General features: G+C 41.1%; 1 protein-coding gene across 5 annotated transcripts in view; it reads left to right on the forward strand.

Annotated features, from left to right (window-relative positions):
• Positions 1-17,692, forward strand: part of znf385b (zinc finger protein 385B) — a 362,216-nt gene that overhangs the window by 203,764 nt on the left and 140,760 nt on the right. Inside the window, exon 1 of one of the 5 annotated variants that reach the window (XM_055637875.1) lies at positions 11,627-11,821. The exons of the other annotated variants lie outside the window; for them this stretch is intronic. Coding sequence (XP_055493850.1) covers positions 11,776-11,821 — 46 coding nt within the window. The 5' untranslated portion in view covers positions 11,627-11,775. Of the gene's footprint in view, positions 1-11,626; positions 11,822-17,692 lie in introns of those variants that run through there. 5 annotated transcript variants of the gene reach the window in all.

Below are 17,692 nucleotides of genomic sequence, written 5' to 3' on the forward strand. Positions count from 1 at the left end.
GGACAAGTCAGGCGCAGCAACAAATGACCTCAGGCAGTGAGGTTCTTGTTGAGCTAAATTTGGGATAGAGACAGATGTGATCCCAAGAGGGATACATAGTTGTGAAATGTAGAGCTGGTTAATAGCTGGGGGGGGGGGGGGGGGGGGGGGGGGGGGGTGGTTATATGCATTTTGATAAGCGTACAGGTTTAAGTTTAAAAAAAAGAAAACACTGTAGGAATTAAGCAGGGCAGGCAGCATCTGTGGTAAGATAAGCAGAGTCAAATAAATTGATTCTTGTGGCCTTTTATCAGGACTGGGAAAAGGATGGTGGACAGAACAATAGGAAAGGTCATTGATAGGTGGAGATTAAGAGAGACTGAATGATATAAGCGGTAATGGTACCAGCAGAAAGCAGGCAGTAATCGCTAGCGAATAACAAAATATAGTGAGTGGTTTAAATAGGAAGTGAATTAAATGTGAAATATTAAATACGGAATGTGGACAAAAGACTGATAGCTGAAAATCTGAGATACAATAGTGGAATGGCTGATTACCTGAAATTGGTGAACGCTGTTGGGTTCTAAAAGCAACAAATTATAAGAATAGTAAGAATTCTTTCATCATGCTAATTTATCTTTCATGTTATGCTGTTTCCAGAGAGCTAACTATTCTTTGGTCTCCATGGAAACCATAACATTGAAACAGAAGAATTGCTTCTGCTGAAATCACTTCTGTAAGCAGGTTATACACTTGCGTTATCATCGATTTCATTAAAATCACCTATATCGTAATTCAATGTTCAAACCAGATAGATCCTAATATAAAGATTTGCCCGGTGAATATGAATAAACTTCGGTAAGTTTGTAATAATTCCATTTTAGTTTTTTTTCATTATTGTGGTTCAGCTTATAATAGGAATGAGCTAATCAATCAACTTGGAATCATAACTCACAAAGCAATTTTGATTAATAGTGAAGGTGATTTTGAGGACAACAAACTGACATGAATTCATAATACAAATCTGCAAGACTTGTGCTCAATCTCTGCCTTGGAGGCTGCCAGTTAACTTTGGACTTTAGATTTCAGAGATACAGTGTACACGCCGACTAGCGATTACCCCTTACACTAGCACTATTCTACACACTAGGAACAATTTACAATTTTACTGAAGCCAATTAACTTGCAAACCTCTATATTCTTGGGATGTGGGAAGAAACCAGAGCACCCAGAGGAAACACAAGTGATCACGGGGAGAACGTAGAAACTTCATACCAACAGCACCTGTTGTCAGGATTGAACCCTGGTCTCAGGTGCTGTTAAGTAGCAACACTACCGCTGCACCATTGTGCCACCCTAAAAGTTGGAGCAAGTAAATGGAGGCTACACACATAAATTCAAAACACGTGATGTCCATTTCCAAAGCCAAGAATATTTCAAACTAATTGCAATGGGAGATAATTTTTCTATAATTGGTTTCCTAGACTTCTGCATCTCAATAAGTTGAAAATAATTTTAAAGCATTTTTCTTCTTAAGTTGGTCCTAAGGATCAAGCAAGACTTGCTTTTATTCTGGTTCCTTAGCTTCTGATCTGAGGTAACCAGTTTGGGAACAGTGGATTCTTTCAAAGTTGGGGCATGAGGCGCCTGTTGTGGTGGGCAGATGGACATATGGATGGATTTACGCAGGGCTTTTTTGTGTTTCTGACTCGTAAGATCTTAATGTCATTCTGGATGCCCCTTCTCCACTTTGAGAAGTCATGGGTCATGAATTAGAATCAGAGTGTTTTACAGCTGCAAAAAGAGCCTTCAACCCATCATTCTCGCCGATAATAAAATACCTACTTGTATTAATCCCATTTACCAGCACATGGTCCATAATCTTCCATGTGTTTGTGATTCAAGTGCTCGTCTAAATACTTATTGAATGTTGCATGGGTACCTGTGTCCACTACCCATTCAGGCAGTGAGTTCCAGATCCCTAAGCTCTGGGTGAAAACATTCTAATGCCCCTGTCCCACTTAGGAAACGTGAACGGAAACCTCTGAAGACTTTGCGCCCCACCCGGAGGTTCCCGGAGGTTTTTGTCAGTCTCCCTACCTGCTTCCGCTACCTGCAACGTCCGGCAACCACCTGCAACCTCTGGGAACTGCACGGAAACCTTGGGTGGGGCGCAAAGTCACCAGAGGTTTCCGTTCAGGTTTCCTAAGTGGGACAGGTGCATTACTTAGATCTTCTCTCCATCTCTTCCTCTTACCTTCCTCTTACCTTACCTTACCGACATGTCGCGGGGTGACGCCTGTTTGGTGGTGAGTCGTCACCCAAAGTTTCGTACCTTTTTCTGGTTGCCGCTGGATTTTCAACATGTTGAAAATCTTCGGCAACCTGCTGCAACTATGACAGGTGCCGGCAAGTTGCTGAAAAAATGGAGTAAGTGGGACAGGCCCTAAAACCTATATTCAAATGCTGAAGATCTCAACTTTGTTCGTAATGGAGTTCATGGATTTGGAAGATGCTGTTGGATTAGCCTCAGCAAGTAACAATAATGCTGTTTATAGATGGTACGCACTACAGCCAATGGGCACTAGCGGTGGAGGGAATTAATGTTTAAAATGGTGGTATAGGTTATCCATTTATGGCAGAGATGAGGCATAATGTTTTGAGAGTCTTTAGCTTTCTGTTCGTCGAAGGGGTCACATATGTAGTGCCTTTGAATATTATTACAGCAGAGGTTGATTCGCAATAAACATGAGACCATAGGGATGGGCAATAAATGCGAGTCAGCCTTACCAGCAACACATTGATTCCCCCAAAATGAACAAAAAGAATTAACGGTGTCTATTCGCTCCTACTTTTTAGCAGGCCTATTCTGCTCACGAGAAAGGCATATCGGGAGATTTTGATAGCCAGATTCTTTCGCGAACAGCAATGTTGGGCTGTTAGACACAAAATTCTGGAGTAACTCAGCGGGACTGGCTGCATCTGAAGACCTCCAGGCCTGCAGAAGGGTCTCGACCCGAAATGTCAGCCACTTCTCTCCAGATATGCTGCCTGATCCGCTGAATTATTCCAGCATTTTGTATCTATCTTCAGTGTAAACCAACATCTGCAGTTCCTTCCTACACAATGTTAGGCTGTTGTTTGATTGGTCTGTGATTTAGCCCCACCAATTGAAGCACCAATTTATTTTTGTGAATCATACTTTACCACGTCTGAATCAATGCCTTTGTGCCTGCAGGGTGATTCATCTCGTTGTATTCTTCAGATGTATTCATCTGAGTGGCTTGTTGGGTTGGTGTGAAATCACACGTCTGCTACACAGGTTAAAGGTGATCGATTTATTCCAATGAAGAGCTTTAGTCAATCAGATCAGATTTGCAATAATATGATAGGTTTGTGTTTGGTATTATTAATGACCATTTATTTTAAAATTCAGATTTATTTTTAATTTAAAATTCCACATCAATTTGAACTCCCAATCCTGGATTGGTTGCCTCGGATTTACTAGCATTATTAACCTGGAGCACCATTCCATTTTTGGGGTAACTTTGCCAGGCTCAGCTCGTACAGAATTTGCATCAAATAAATGCATCATTGGTCTTTTGATGTTCTCGCCCTATGTTCAGTATTTGCTTTACCAGAGATTCCAAGTTACCGTTTAAATCTGTGCAAAACATTCTTTGAATTCTATCCAACCCTTTTGGCAGCAAAAATATATGGCTGTTGAGTTTCTACCTTAGGCATGTAGAGTAATCTGGATGTAATTTTCACTAAGAATTGTCCTCATCGCTCACAAGGTTCTATTCAGCCTAATATTCAGCCTAATCTCAAATAATTCAGGACAATTGGATAGCATTTCCGTATGTAATATTTGAAAGAAAAGGATTCTTTGATATATTTGCAAGTTGTAACACGATAAATCATGGTTTTCTCAAAAACATGATTGTTTTAAATTACTGAAATTGACCATAGAAAATAAACTATGCACCATTTACTGAAGCAGAGTGATCCGTTTCATGGTAAGTGTTTATGCACAACTTTGAAGAAATTGCTCATTAGTTTCCTTGCTGCAGAAGGACCAGATAGCATTATGGAGGTTTCCCCGAACGCAAGAGCAGTCAGGTGAGCGAGAAGAAATGGTGACCACCACAAGAGTAAGTCAGTGCTGTGAGATAAGCCAGCAAAGATAATACCTGTAAATATGTTTGAAACATTACATCTGGAAGAGATGAGATTCCTCTTAGCAGGTAAAGCAGACCAATTCCAAAAGACGTGGTCTATGTTTCTGGACCTATTACAAGTATGAGGTGCAATAGTAATTAAATAAATAAATAAATAAATAAATAAATAAATGGTATCAGGACCTGGTAACGGGAGGTAAAACAACAAAAACAGACTTGGTTGCTAGTCCCCTTTCTGCGGAGTTTAATGTTATAATAGAGCGATTGTTCCTATTTTCTTTTTCTTTCTTTTCTAGGGTCTACTTTCTCACTTTACTTCCTTCTCTAACTTCTTTTCTAAGGGGCTTTCTTTTCCCAACACTCTTGCACTTCACGACTCTTGCGCACTTTCTTTACTTTCTTTACTTCTATCTTTTTCTTAAAGCTCAAAAAAAAAATGAAGCGGTACAAAAAATGTATTAAGATATATGTGTTGTGTAGTATTGTAATTTACCGTACATCTAATAAAAATAAAATAAAAAAAAAAAAGAAAAAAAAAAGATAATACCTGTGAGAGGGAAGTGAGGAAATGTTATCCACCCGCTGGAGCAAAGAGGGTATTGAGCATGAGCCCGTTAGTTGGATACCATGTTCTGCAGTGGGGGATTGACGAGTGGTGGGGTCACGTTGGAGGTGGCAAAACTGTCAGGGGACTATTTATTGTATGTGCCGACTAGTGGGGTGAAATTTGAGGACCAGGGGGACTCTGCCCTTGTTGCGAGTGGGGGGATGGGGGGAGAGAGCAGTGTTACGGGGTGTGGAGGAGACCCTGGTGCGAGCCTCATCTATAGTGGGGGAGGGGAACCCCCGTTCCCTGAAGAATGAGGACATTTGCGATGCCCTCCGTCAGTTTCGCCACCTCCAACGTGACCCCACCACTCGCCACATCTTCCCATATCCCCCCCTGTCTGCCTTCCGCAAAGACCGCTCCCTCCGCAACTCCCTTGTCAATTCTTCCCTTTCCTCCCGCTTCACCCTTTCTCCGGGCACTTTCCCTTGCAGCCGCAAGAGATGCTACACATGTCGTTTTACCTCCCCCCTCGACTACATTCAAAGACCCAAGCAGTCGTTCCAGGTGCGACAGAGGTTCACCTGCACCTCCTCCAACCTCATCTATTGCATCCGCTGCTCTAGATGTCAGCTGATCTATATCGGTGAGACCAAGCGTAGGCTTGCCGATCGTTTCGCCGAACACCTCCGCTCGGTCAGCACTAACCAACCTGACCTCCCGGCGGCTCAGCACTTCAACTCCCCCTCCCATTCCGTATCCGACCTCTCTGTCCTGGGCCTCCTCCACGGCCAGAGTGAGCAACACCGGAAATTGGAGGAACAGCACCTCATATTCCGCCTGGGGAGTCTGCATCCTGGTGGCATGAACATTGAATTCTCACAATTCTGTTAACTCTTGCTGTCTCCTCCCCTTCCTACCTCAGCCCTTGGCTTCCTCCTCCTCTTTATTTCCTTTCTTCTCCCCCCACCCTCTATCAGTCTGGTTTCGACCCGAAACGTTGCCTATCTCCTTCGCTCCACAGATGCTGCTGCACCCGCTGAGTTTCTCCAGCATTTTGAGTACCTTCGATTTTCCAACATCTGTAGTTCCTTTTAATCCATTAAAACGAGTCCTTGGCAGTCGTCTAAAGAGTCGCCTAAGTGGGACAGGCCCTTAAGGCTCTGCTGCTGCTAATGGGCTGTCTTGCCCCGGCTGCTAAGGGGTCACCAAAGCAGCAGGACAGCTGCCATGTCTCGGCCCTCCTGACCCTCCCACAGCTCCATAGGGTGTCAGAGTTCACAGTTGCATCCAACCTCGTGGGTTCCTATTGGAGACTGCTGGTCAACTAAAAAATGACACCCAACAAAGAGGCAGGAAGAAAAGCGTCCAGACAAACCTATTTTGCCTCGGTGTTTGGGACTGCAATTACTATTTGCATGTATTAACATGGTTTCTCGCCACCCGACTTAGAAACTTCCATCATATTGTACGGAAAACACAGTTATCCAGTGAATTGCATTAAAGGGTGCAATCAAACAGAAACTCGAGTCCGCAAATAAATAGACATATAACAATATGACTTTATGGAGTAAAAGTAGGGGAAAATGAGGACATGTGTCATTACGTTCTTCAGTTATAGTTGTGACCGTACCTGCTTATGGAGGACAGGAACGTTTTTGTCATTTAAAGACATAAGGAGATTTACAAGTAAACTCTATATCCCGAGGCCACGGGTACCTGCACAGGATGGGCTGTGGTTGTATAGGAATGTAACCTCTGTGGTAGAGTAAGCAGTACTGTGAGTAAAGGTTAAACTGTTTACTACTCTCTAATGTGAGAGGACTGAACTGTTGCTGAACTTGTAATAACGTTTAAAAAGGGAGCTATAGCTGAAGCAAATAATTGCAGGACAGTTAGTTTAACTTTGGTTGTGGAATCTATTTTAAGGGATAGTATAAATCTTTATTTAGAAAGGCACAGAATCATTGGGGAAGCCTGGCTTAGTTACGCCGCAGGGAATACATTGAATGTGATTAAATCATTTTTGAGGTGGTAACCAGGTGTGTCGATGAGAGTGTGCTCTTCATATGGTCTGCGCAGATGTTGGCAAGGCTTTTGGCAAGCTTCCACGTGCTAGCGAGCAATTTGCTGGAGGAACCCGACGCATCTGTGGGAACAAAGGGAATTGCTGAAGTTATGGATTTAAACCCTGTGTCAGGATTGAGCATGGAATGGAAAGAAAGGCAGTGTAAGGAAGAGGAGTGGGGAGGGGGGGAGACAGAAGCCCAGTAGGCGATTGGTGGACTGAGCAGGGATGAAGGCTGATGAACAGATGGAGCAATATATGGGTAGTAGAAGGGGGGGGGGCTGTGGAGAGGAGGGGGGGGGGGGGGGGGAGTGGAATTAGAAGACCAGAGACGCAGCTAGTAGTGGGACTGCCTCACAGCACCAGAGACCCAGGTTTGATCCTGACTACGGCTGCTGTCTGTGAGGAATGTGCATGTTCTCGCACATGGGTTTCCTTCATGTGTTCCCGTTTCCTGCTACATCCCAAAGATGTGCGGGTCTGTAGGTTAATTGGCCTAAAATTGCCGCAATTGTAAAAATGCCTCTGCTGCATTGCTGCAAGAAAATCGGATCACAGGGTGGCCTCGTGAATACTGAATTGAAAGTTAGATAACAGTCGGGTGGGGAAGTTAATGTATCAATGGTTGATCAAGAAAAGGGTTGAGATTTTCATTATCAACAGAGATGATAATGGAGTCAGAAGTGTATGGGAAATTGGGGATGGGTGGCTGTTACATGTTGGAATTGGGTTGTTGTATTTGCTATTTGTTGGATTGTTTGTTATTGGAGAATAGCTGAAACAAAACTATTTATTTGTCACTAGAAATAATTATAAACAATTTAAATGGAAACAATTTCTCGTTTCTTCTTCAAGAAATAGATCTGCTTCCGCCATGAAGGTTTCTTGATATTGGTTTACATTGTCTTGATATTCACAAGAGATAGGAGCAGAATTAGGCCATTCGGCCCAACAAATCTACTCCTCCATTCAATCATGGCTGATCAATCTCGCCCTCCTAACCCCATTCACCTGCCTTCTCTCCATAACTTCTGACACCCGTACTAATTAGGAATCTATCTATCTCTGCCTTAAATATATCCACAGAATTCTGTGGCAAAGAATTCTACAGATTCACCGCCCTCTGACTAAAAAAATTCCTCCTCACCTAAAAGAACGTCCTTTAATTCTAAGGATATGACTTCTAGTTCTAGACTCTCCCGTCAGTGGAAACATCCTCTCCACATCCACTCTATCCAAACCTTCTTCTAAACTCCAACGAGTATGGGCCCAGTGCCGTCAAACGCTCATCATTTGTTAACCTACTCATTCCTGGGATAATTCTTGTAAACCTCCTCTGGACCCTTTGGTGTTGGTTTCACTTGAATGATAATATGACCTCCTGAATAGACACTGCACACAAGGACCACAATGGCATTGCACTGTCAAGTTTTGCAAAGCATTCAATACAGGTCTCATTCATTACCCAATAAGTTAGATTGTCAAATGTGTGTGTGTCCAGATGTTTAATATATATGGTTCCTTAAAAGTCTGAATGGGTGTGATGATTTTTCCAATCATGATGAACAAATGTATCATACAATGAATGATAGAATATTTCAAAATGAAAATGATTGTTTGAGAGCTTTCAATAAGAGTTGTTATTAAAATGTTCTGTGGACTGAGTAAATTATTCACTGCACACTAGTAGTTTAATGATGCTCGCTCTGGGCCACGACAAGCTTCACACTGCACATCTATAATGACGACCTGCCATTTTCCAGCAATCACTGTCTTCCAGGGAAGTAATGCAAACACCGTTATGAGTATGCGCCCAAAGACATTAGCTATCATTTCAATGTAAAGATAGCATATTCAGTGACTTGTTTTGCCAAACTAATGCAGGAAGTAATGATTAAATTATGTTTTTAATTGGGTAAGCATCTGTCTACTCGTCTCATTGTCGACTTCAGGAGGCACAGCACCGACTTAGTCCCCCTACATATCAACGGCGAGTGTGTGGAGAGGGTCAACACCTTCCGGTTTCTCGGCGTCCTTATCTCTGCTGATATCTCCTGGACAGACAACACGACAGCGGTCATCAAGAAGGCTCAGCAGCGGCTGCACTTCCTGAGGGTCCTCAGGAAGCACAACCTGGACTCTAACCTGCTGCTGACCTTCTACCGCTCGTCCATCGGGAGCCTGCTGACATACTGCATTACAGCATGGTATGGCAGCTGCACCATGGCAGACAGGGAGAGGCTTCAGAGGGTAACTAGGACAGCACAGAAGATCATTGGTTGCCCTCTCCCCTCCCTGATGGATATCTACACCTCCCGCTGCCTTAGCAGGGCAAAGAAGATCATCAAAGACAGCTCCCATCCTGCGTTTGGACTGTTCGACCTGCTGCCCTCTGGAAGGCGCTATAGGTGCATCAAATCCAGGACAAATAGACTCAGAAATAGTTGCTTTCCGAAAATTATAACTACTCTTAATTCAAATTCACACATGCACTGACTTCACAGCCCAACACCCGGACTTCCATCTGTATATACGTATATAGCGCCGCAGAATTGTGCACCCCCCCCCCCCCCCCCCCTTCTCCCTTCTGTTTTTGTTTTTCTGTTTCTTGTTTTTTTGTACTAAATTATATGTATGCACTGAGTACGAGCAGCTTTCAATTTCACTGTACATGTATAGTGACAATAAATGGCATATCATATCATACATCCAGGATCTCCGTGTCAGTATAAAGTACTTGTAGTTCAGAATAGAAGAGTAAGACTGTGTCGCAATTATGTGACCATGTCCTTGCACTGTGTTATATCTCAGTATATTATGTGTGCACATTGTCGCATTGTGAATATTAAGGGCTTTGTTTTAATATGTGCCTTCCAGTGAAAGTGTGTATTGAGTATTCAGACCTGCTGAAGAAAGGAAATTTATGCATGTATTTACATATTTATAACATTACACTACATTTTTCAACATAATAATAAAAATAGACCGCTTAACCTTGGTGCATAATAAATGAAACGTGTGGCACTTCAGCAGAGCAGAATGGAATGAAGAAATTTACACAAAAAAGAGTATTTTCCAAAACCAACTTTCACATGAGCTACAAGTCAACAGTGCAATTTTATTGGCAGTGGGCAATGATAACTCTGATGATAGATATCTACATTCAAATGCAATCCTTTATATGGAGTAAACGAGATGAACGAAGATATGCCAAGGAGATAATGAGCTGCACTAACCACACCTAGCATTATACCAACAGGTTTCGATGTGCCAAGCTGAAAATGATAAAGGATAATAGTCTGAGTAGGATCTACATGAGCAGGATCTACATGAGCCAGAAGAAGGTTATAGAGTTTTGCTATATGCTGCCTTGATTCCTGCACATAATGTACATTGTAGGCCTACCACTACCACAGGCAAGCGATGTGATTTAATGCTCTCAGGATTGACGTATCTGGCATATTCCACTGCTGCAACGGTAAACATCAATTTGACTAATGCTGTCACCTCTTTTTCTGCAGGGTAACAGAGACGATACTCAGCGTTAAATGTCACCGTGTTGCTGCGTTTGAGATAGCACAGACAGCTATTAATTGCCACCATATGGTTATCTGGTTACCAACCTGTTGTCGATCTCTCCCACAATGATTTGCTTCGTGTGCATCACCTTCCCAGTTCAAGCTTACAAACTGCATAGTCATGTGTTAACTGAGCAGCTGTGGGATGCTTCTGAAAGTTGATGAGAGGCATACGGATGGTGTTGCGGGCTAGTGTCTTGTTCTGACGGTGGAGGCATATTGCTTTCAATGGGTAAAATAAGGAGGCCAGCAGTAATTGATGCCTTGAAAAAAAGATCATGTAATATATTTGGTGAATATTTGTATTTATACCTGGGTGGCTGTTAGTTGGATGGGGATATAGAAATATAGAAACATAGAAAATAGGTGCAGGAGTAGGCCATTCGGCCGTTCGAGCCAGCACCGCGATTCAATATGATCATGGCTGATCATTCAAACTCAGTATCCCGTACCTGCCTTCTCCCATATCACTTGATTCCGTTAGTCCTAAGAGCTATATCAAACTCTCTCTTGAAAACATATAGTGAATTGGCCTCGACTGCCTTCTGTGGCAGAGAATTCCACAGATTCACAACTCTCGTGAAAAAGTTTTTCCTCATTTTATTCTTAAACTGTCACCCCTGGTTCTGGACTCCCCCAACATAGCGAGCAATTTTCCTGCATCTAGGGTGTCCAATCCCTTAAGAATTTTATATGTTTCTACCATAAGATCCTCTCTCATCCTTCTATGAAAGTGAATATAACCCCAGTCGATCCATTCTTTCATCATATGTCAGTCCTGCAATCCCGGGAATTAAACTGGTGAACCTACCCTGCACTCCCTCAATAGCAAGAATGTCCTTCCTTAAATTATGAGACCTAACCTGCACACAGGACATTGGAGCAGAACGCTATTGACTGCAAACTTGATGGGCATTCATCTGCCCTTTTTTCTTTATGTTGTTCCGTGCAGAGGGGTAAAAAGCCACCTCTTCCCTTTGATTGTGATCTCTGAGCTGATTGTTGTTTTCCATTCCGTCATGGAAATGGAGATATTTTCTTGAGCTGTTCAAAGTTATGTGAAGCCACAAACCGAGAAGTGTTAAAAATGTTACACTTCTTAAGAATCATCATTCTTTTGCGAATTGTTGTTCTTCAAGGTGAAAATTAAATGCATTTGAATGACATAGTTGGAATGTTTTGAGAGGAAATCACATTAGGTGATATTTGACTGGCAGTTGTGACGTCAGGGATGCAGTCAGGTTACCCACCCACCTGAGATCAAGTTTCATACATCAGCAGCAGCAGCAATTAGAGCTTGGCAGCAATTACCTTCTCTTTGTCTAAACTTACCCTAGCGTGCTGTTTCCTAGCACCCACCTTTACATCAAGGCAGTTCTCAGCAATGGAAGAGAATTTTGACTGCAGAAGTCTGGGCTTTTGATGCTTTGGGTTAGAAACGGACTGTTGGATACATTTACCATGCAAGGTACGTTTCACACAAGATGCTGTGCTTGATACCATGCATAAATCATACTTATAAATGACGACGACAAGGAGATTACTTCATTATTTTCAACAATGGTAAATTGAAGGGAAGGTTTTATCAAAATGTGAGCTTACGTTGAAAAATGGCTCGACTCAAGATCTGCAGATTAAGGAACTGAAACCTAGGTTAGCCATGCATAGCAACAAGTTTGAACTAGACCGGAGTATATTATAACCGTGTGGACATGCGTGCAGCAGAAAGCTACTGGTAATTTACTTATTTTTTTCCAACCAGATTTCACATTGGGTAGTATTTTTTGTACATTCATTTTTAAACCTCAAAGTATACAAGTATTTTCAAAGAAGTATAAGCCTGTCTTAATTTTGTTTTAACATTATTTTTCTTCACTTTTTCTAACTATCCTGTTTAGCATCAATGCGTGATGTACATTGGCAGAATATTATATGAATGTGGGTTATAGTGAAACTGGTAACAGTACAACTGATGATCAATATGCATCAACAATTAGAAACACTTGATATTATTCTGGAATTATTTTATGAACAAAGATTTCTATAAGTTTGAGCCTAACTTGGAGAATAGTATTTTACAGCTCGCATTTTCTGCTTTGACAGAAATCTAACATAAAGTCAGCAGATCTTTTTATGCTGTTGCTTGCCCCTGTGAATTATTCATTTCAGCAATTCTGGAAGAGTCCTGTTTGCATTATCATAAGGTCCAGGAAGCCTGATGTAGGGAGGGAGGAGAATGGGTTCTGAGCACCATTACTTTTGTGGTATTAGAGGTTGGCCATCTGATCCTGGGTGTATTGAGGACTGTTCTGTAAATTTTAAACTATCTCAGGTGGCCGATAAAGAAAAGGGGAGATGCAACGAGACCTGGGTGTCATGGTACACCAGTCATTGAAAGTAGGCATGCAGGTGCAGCAGGCAGTGAAGAAAGCGAATGGTATGTTAGCGTTCATAGCAAAAGGATTTGAGTATAGGAGCAGGGAGGTTCTACTGCAGTTGTACAGGGTCTTGGTGAAACCACACCTGGAATATTGCGTACAGTTTTGGTCTCCAAATCTGAGGAAGGACATTATTGCCATAGAGGGAGTGCAGAGAAGGTTCACCAGACTGATTCCTTGGATGTCAGGACTTTCATATGAAGAAAGATTGGATAGACTCGGCTTGTACTCGCTAGAATTTAGGAGATTGAGGGGGGATCTTATAGAAACCTACAAAATTCTTAAGGGGTTGGACAGGCTAGATGCAGGAAGATTATTCCCGATGTTGGGGAAGTCCAGAACAAGGGATCACAGCTTAAGGATAAGAGGGAAGTCTTTTAGGACCGAGATGCGAAAATCATTTTTTACACAGAGTGTGGTGAATCTGTGGAATTCTCTGCCACAGAAAGTAGTTGAGGCCAGTTCATTGGCTATATTTAAGAGGGAGTTAGATGTGACCCTTGTGGCTAAAGGGATCAGGGGGTATGGAGAGAAGGCAGATATGGGATACTGAGTTGGATGATCAGCCATGATCATATTGAATAGCGGCGCAGGCTCGAAGGGCCGAATGGCCTACTCCTGCACCTATTTTCTATGTTTCTGTGTTTCTATGTTTCAGGCACTGGGTTTATAACTGATCATCCTATGAACAATTATGCTTGCTTGAAGTGATCTACATTTATCATAGTGGTGTGCCAGAATTGTTCATTACATCCACCATTGCATTAGCATAAAGAATGCTCATTGATACAGGCATTTGAACAATACCACCACCTATAATACTATGTGCATTAACAACATTATTTTTGTGGAGGCAGTAAGCTTTCCAGAAAGTAATCTATTCTTATACGTACTTGGCAGGGCTTTACTGGAATACAGTGATGTTAGCAGAATAAACTCCATGTGAGTCCTAAGACCAATATTAAGCAACAATGTTTAATACAAGGAAAAGGCAGATATCAATTTTAAAGTTGCAGCAGAAAATATAAAGTGATTTACTAAGTTAGATGGTCATTCAACTTACCACTAACATATATTTTGTAAATTATATTCTGAAAGAAAAGATAATTTATTTGTTCAGGCACGTCAGTTAGGATGACTAAGATCACAGTTAAGGACACAAAGTGCTGGAGTAAGGCAGGCAGCATCGCCAGAGAACATGGATAGGTGACGTTTCAATTCAAGTCCCTTCTTCAGACCACAGTTAATGCATTTGCCGTGCTCAGCTGGGTTTTTTTCCCAATAGAAAACTACAACCACACTATCTACCAACTTCTGTAATTAGTTTCAAATATTTACCTCTGCTAACTTGGCTCAAGACCACTTTAGCCTTTAATTTCATTGTGTAGAAATGCTCCAAGATATCAGCCTGCTTGATATTTTTATACTTGTCTCCAGGCCTGCCTTGATCCAACAAGTCACTACTTGTCTTGAAAGATTACAGGGGAGTAGTTTTATTGCAAATAGTTTTGTGTGGGTTACAATCTGTGAAGGACTGACAGGAATGTGGGAATAATAAAATTAGTTTATGTAGGATTAGTGTGATAATAGGAAGTTGATAATCAACGTGGACTCAGTGGGCAAAATCGCTTATTTCCAAGCTGTAGCTCTCTGTGACTTTATGACTCATCTAGCATGTTTAACGGAATGATCTTGAAAGATAATTTCATTTGGGAGGAACTGTAAGTTTCTCATTACTACATCCTTGTGTAGTTGGTTGTAAAGTTGTTGGTTTGAAATAAAACTTTATTGGCAATAAAGTTGAACTCTTTTAAGTATGGAGAAGGTAAGTCCATTCAAGGAATTTATGCTTGGAGTAAGAGGATGCGAGTGAAAAGAGTACTTTGTGTCTGTATTAACCAAGGAGAGGGACATAAGATATGATGAAGACACGAGAAACTGCAGATGCTGGAATCTTGTGTAAAAGCCAAGTTCAAAGTTATTCAGCGGGTCAGGCATCATCTCTGAAGGACATGGTTTGGCAATGTTTCAGGTTGGGACCCATCTTCAGACTCTTCAGGAATAAAGTGAGTATATTATAAGCTATAATAATATGCTAGAGCAGTTTGAGATCAAGAACAAAGAGAAGTTGGATCTCTTGATAAGATGGATAAAACCCAGGCCTTGATGGGATCTATCCCAGATTATTGAAAGATATTGTAGGGGCCTTGATGAAAATTTGTATACTCTCTAGACTCAGGGTTGAGATCTTTATGCAAATCTGGTTATGCAGATTATGGTTATTCTGGTTAAGAGCTACCATTAATTCCACATCCACTGTACAGGCCATCCCTGGGATATGAACAGGTTCCATGTATAATAATGTCCGTAAATTGATTTTTGTCTCTGTCAGAATATAAGCAAGATCAGTTGATATAGTAACAATACACCCACAGTATAGCAGTGAATGATGCTGAACAGGGCCAATTAAAATAAACACTTTGTTATTGTCTTCCTCTGCCTGGTTACAACATGTTTCACTGTATCTTGGAATACATGTCAATGATAAACTAATCCCAATATCCAGTGCTTTTTTTATTGACAAAATGGTGCCAGTACACACATATCAATAGGTCACAGGATGCAATAGCTGCTGTACATCAATCTAGGTTTTTAACTCTTTAGAAGTGGTGGTACTAGGGCATACTGTCACAAAAAATACCAATGGTACAAAATCAGGGTATTTCACGTTCAATGACTGGTTTTCATGGACTTGACATACTAGAGGCCATTATATTATTTAATGAAGTCCATCACACAAGAATCAATATGAGCAATTGCTTGTCAATTTCCAAAGCAACTCTCTTTATGTTGCCTCCCAGGGTGAAACTGTCTGTATTCTTCAGAGCCAATGGTGTCTGATTACTGCAGGAAGGTTACACGTAACCAGTTTTTTTTCCAATGCTAGTTCTTGGTTGTATTAAATAATATTGATGGGAAGTTGCTCATCTCAGGGTGTCCAAATTCAAAACCCAGGGACGGCCTGTACTCTCTGGTTTGCGTTCTATGAATGGGAAGCTTATAATTATACTGTTGTGACTGTGATTAAGTCAGTTGAAGCTATTCTGAATAAAAGATATTCGTCATGACAAGCGTGCAGATTGCAGACCAAGTTGAAGGCTGTTTCTTCAAAGAAATGCAGTAGGATCTCACTAAACTCAAAATATGTCAAGTTTTTATCATCTTAAGAACAAAGATAACTACAGGTGATTTAATACAATTTCAATAGGTACAATGACATTGTTTACTTCAATATTTTGGGTGCACATAAATGATTTAATTGAATTATATTTACAATGGGAGCATGTCTTAAACGACAAGACACCTCTGAATATTCAAACACTTTGCTGGGACAATAATTCACCCAGATGGTCTAAAGGCTTCTGAAACCCCACATACCTTAATTAGTGTTTTGAGGGCTGTGTGTACATAAATATCGCAATCATTGATAAACAGAGGAAATATGCCTATGACCACATATGATGTGGGTTATAACAAAATTAGTCTAGTCTGGAACCTGTCCTTGATTTTTGTCACAATGGTGCAGATTAGTCTGGCAGTAGGTGCTGTAGATCATGGATTAGGAATATAGTGACTGATCTACAGGTGCCCTTTGCCAAACATTTCAGGATCAGAATATAAACCATATCTCTTGAGTGGACTCCAGCTGTGTGTGGGCCATTAGCCTGCACTCTGTAGACAGCAATGCTTGTTTACTGAACAATCCTTTTAATTTCAAAACTGATTACTATCTATAGTTTACATTTGAGCGTTTTTCATGAAGACCAACCAGTTCTCTATTGTAGTTCTGCCTGCTCTCCACATAATTCCTGAAGGATGACCTATGTCTAACAATCCTTAATATATACTCACCCTAAAGTTTAGAAATGAATTTCTTTCTGAAACTGAAGAGCCAAATGAAGTGAAAAATTCCTGGTTGAATACCATTAAGGCACCAAGATGTTTATTTTTAATACTTCATCCCTTTGGCTGTACTGGATTCTGAGCTGCATGGACTAATATGTTCATTTGCCTTTTGGAAGGATACAAATGTTACGTAGATTGAATAATGTTCCACTTTTTTCTTCTCTTCTTTCCTGACTGGAAAATAACAGACTTTCGGGGAGCTTGAGAAGATTAAAACCAAGAAAAAAAAATCAAAAACTATATTTTTAAAACGCTTCAAAGTTCACTTCCTCCTGATTTTGGTTAAATATTTCAAAAAGAAACTTTGTATGTCAGGAAATCATCAGGCTACAATTGAGACTCAAGCGCCAGCAGATGCTCGAATTATGCTAACATATCTATTTCATTAAATGTACTACACAGAGGCCCATCACAGGATTCAGCAATTGTGTTCAGAAGGTTAGTGTCAGTGAAAGTTTGAGAGAGCTTTGCTGGGCTCCCTGCTGGTTGGCATCAGGCTGTGTAGAAGCTGATCACACGGATTGTGATACCAATGTCAATAATGAGTCAAGGATAAGCAATATTACAGTGATATTTGGAACATTTTTGCATTTCTTTCAATGACAGCTACAAAAGTATGGCAAAGGACAAGCACTTTGTGTTGGGCAATGTATTAGCGAGGAATAAACTTTGTGCTTATCAGTTTACAATAGGAAGATAATATGGTTCACCAGTGCAATGGTTGCAGAGAAATCAAGGAAGAATAATATACAATGGTTAACTATGACCACAAAAATGATACAAAGTGCTGGAGTAACTCAGCGGGTCAGGCGGTGTCCCTGTAGAATGGTTCAATGGTCCTTTATTGTCACGTGTACAGAGGTACTGTGAAATTTGATTTAACATACAGTCATACAAAAAAGCAAGAAGGTACAAAATAACATAGAGATTAAACA

This window comes from Leucoraja erinacea, chromosome 7 (assembly GCF_028641065.1).
Source record: "Leucoraja erinacea ecotype New England chromosome 7, Leri_hhj_1, whole genome shotgun sequence".
NCBI classification, from domain to species: Eukaryota; Metazoa; Chordata; class Chondrichthyes; order Rajiformes; family Rajidae; genus Leucoraja; species Leucoraja erinaceus.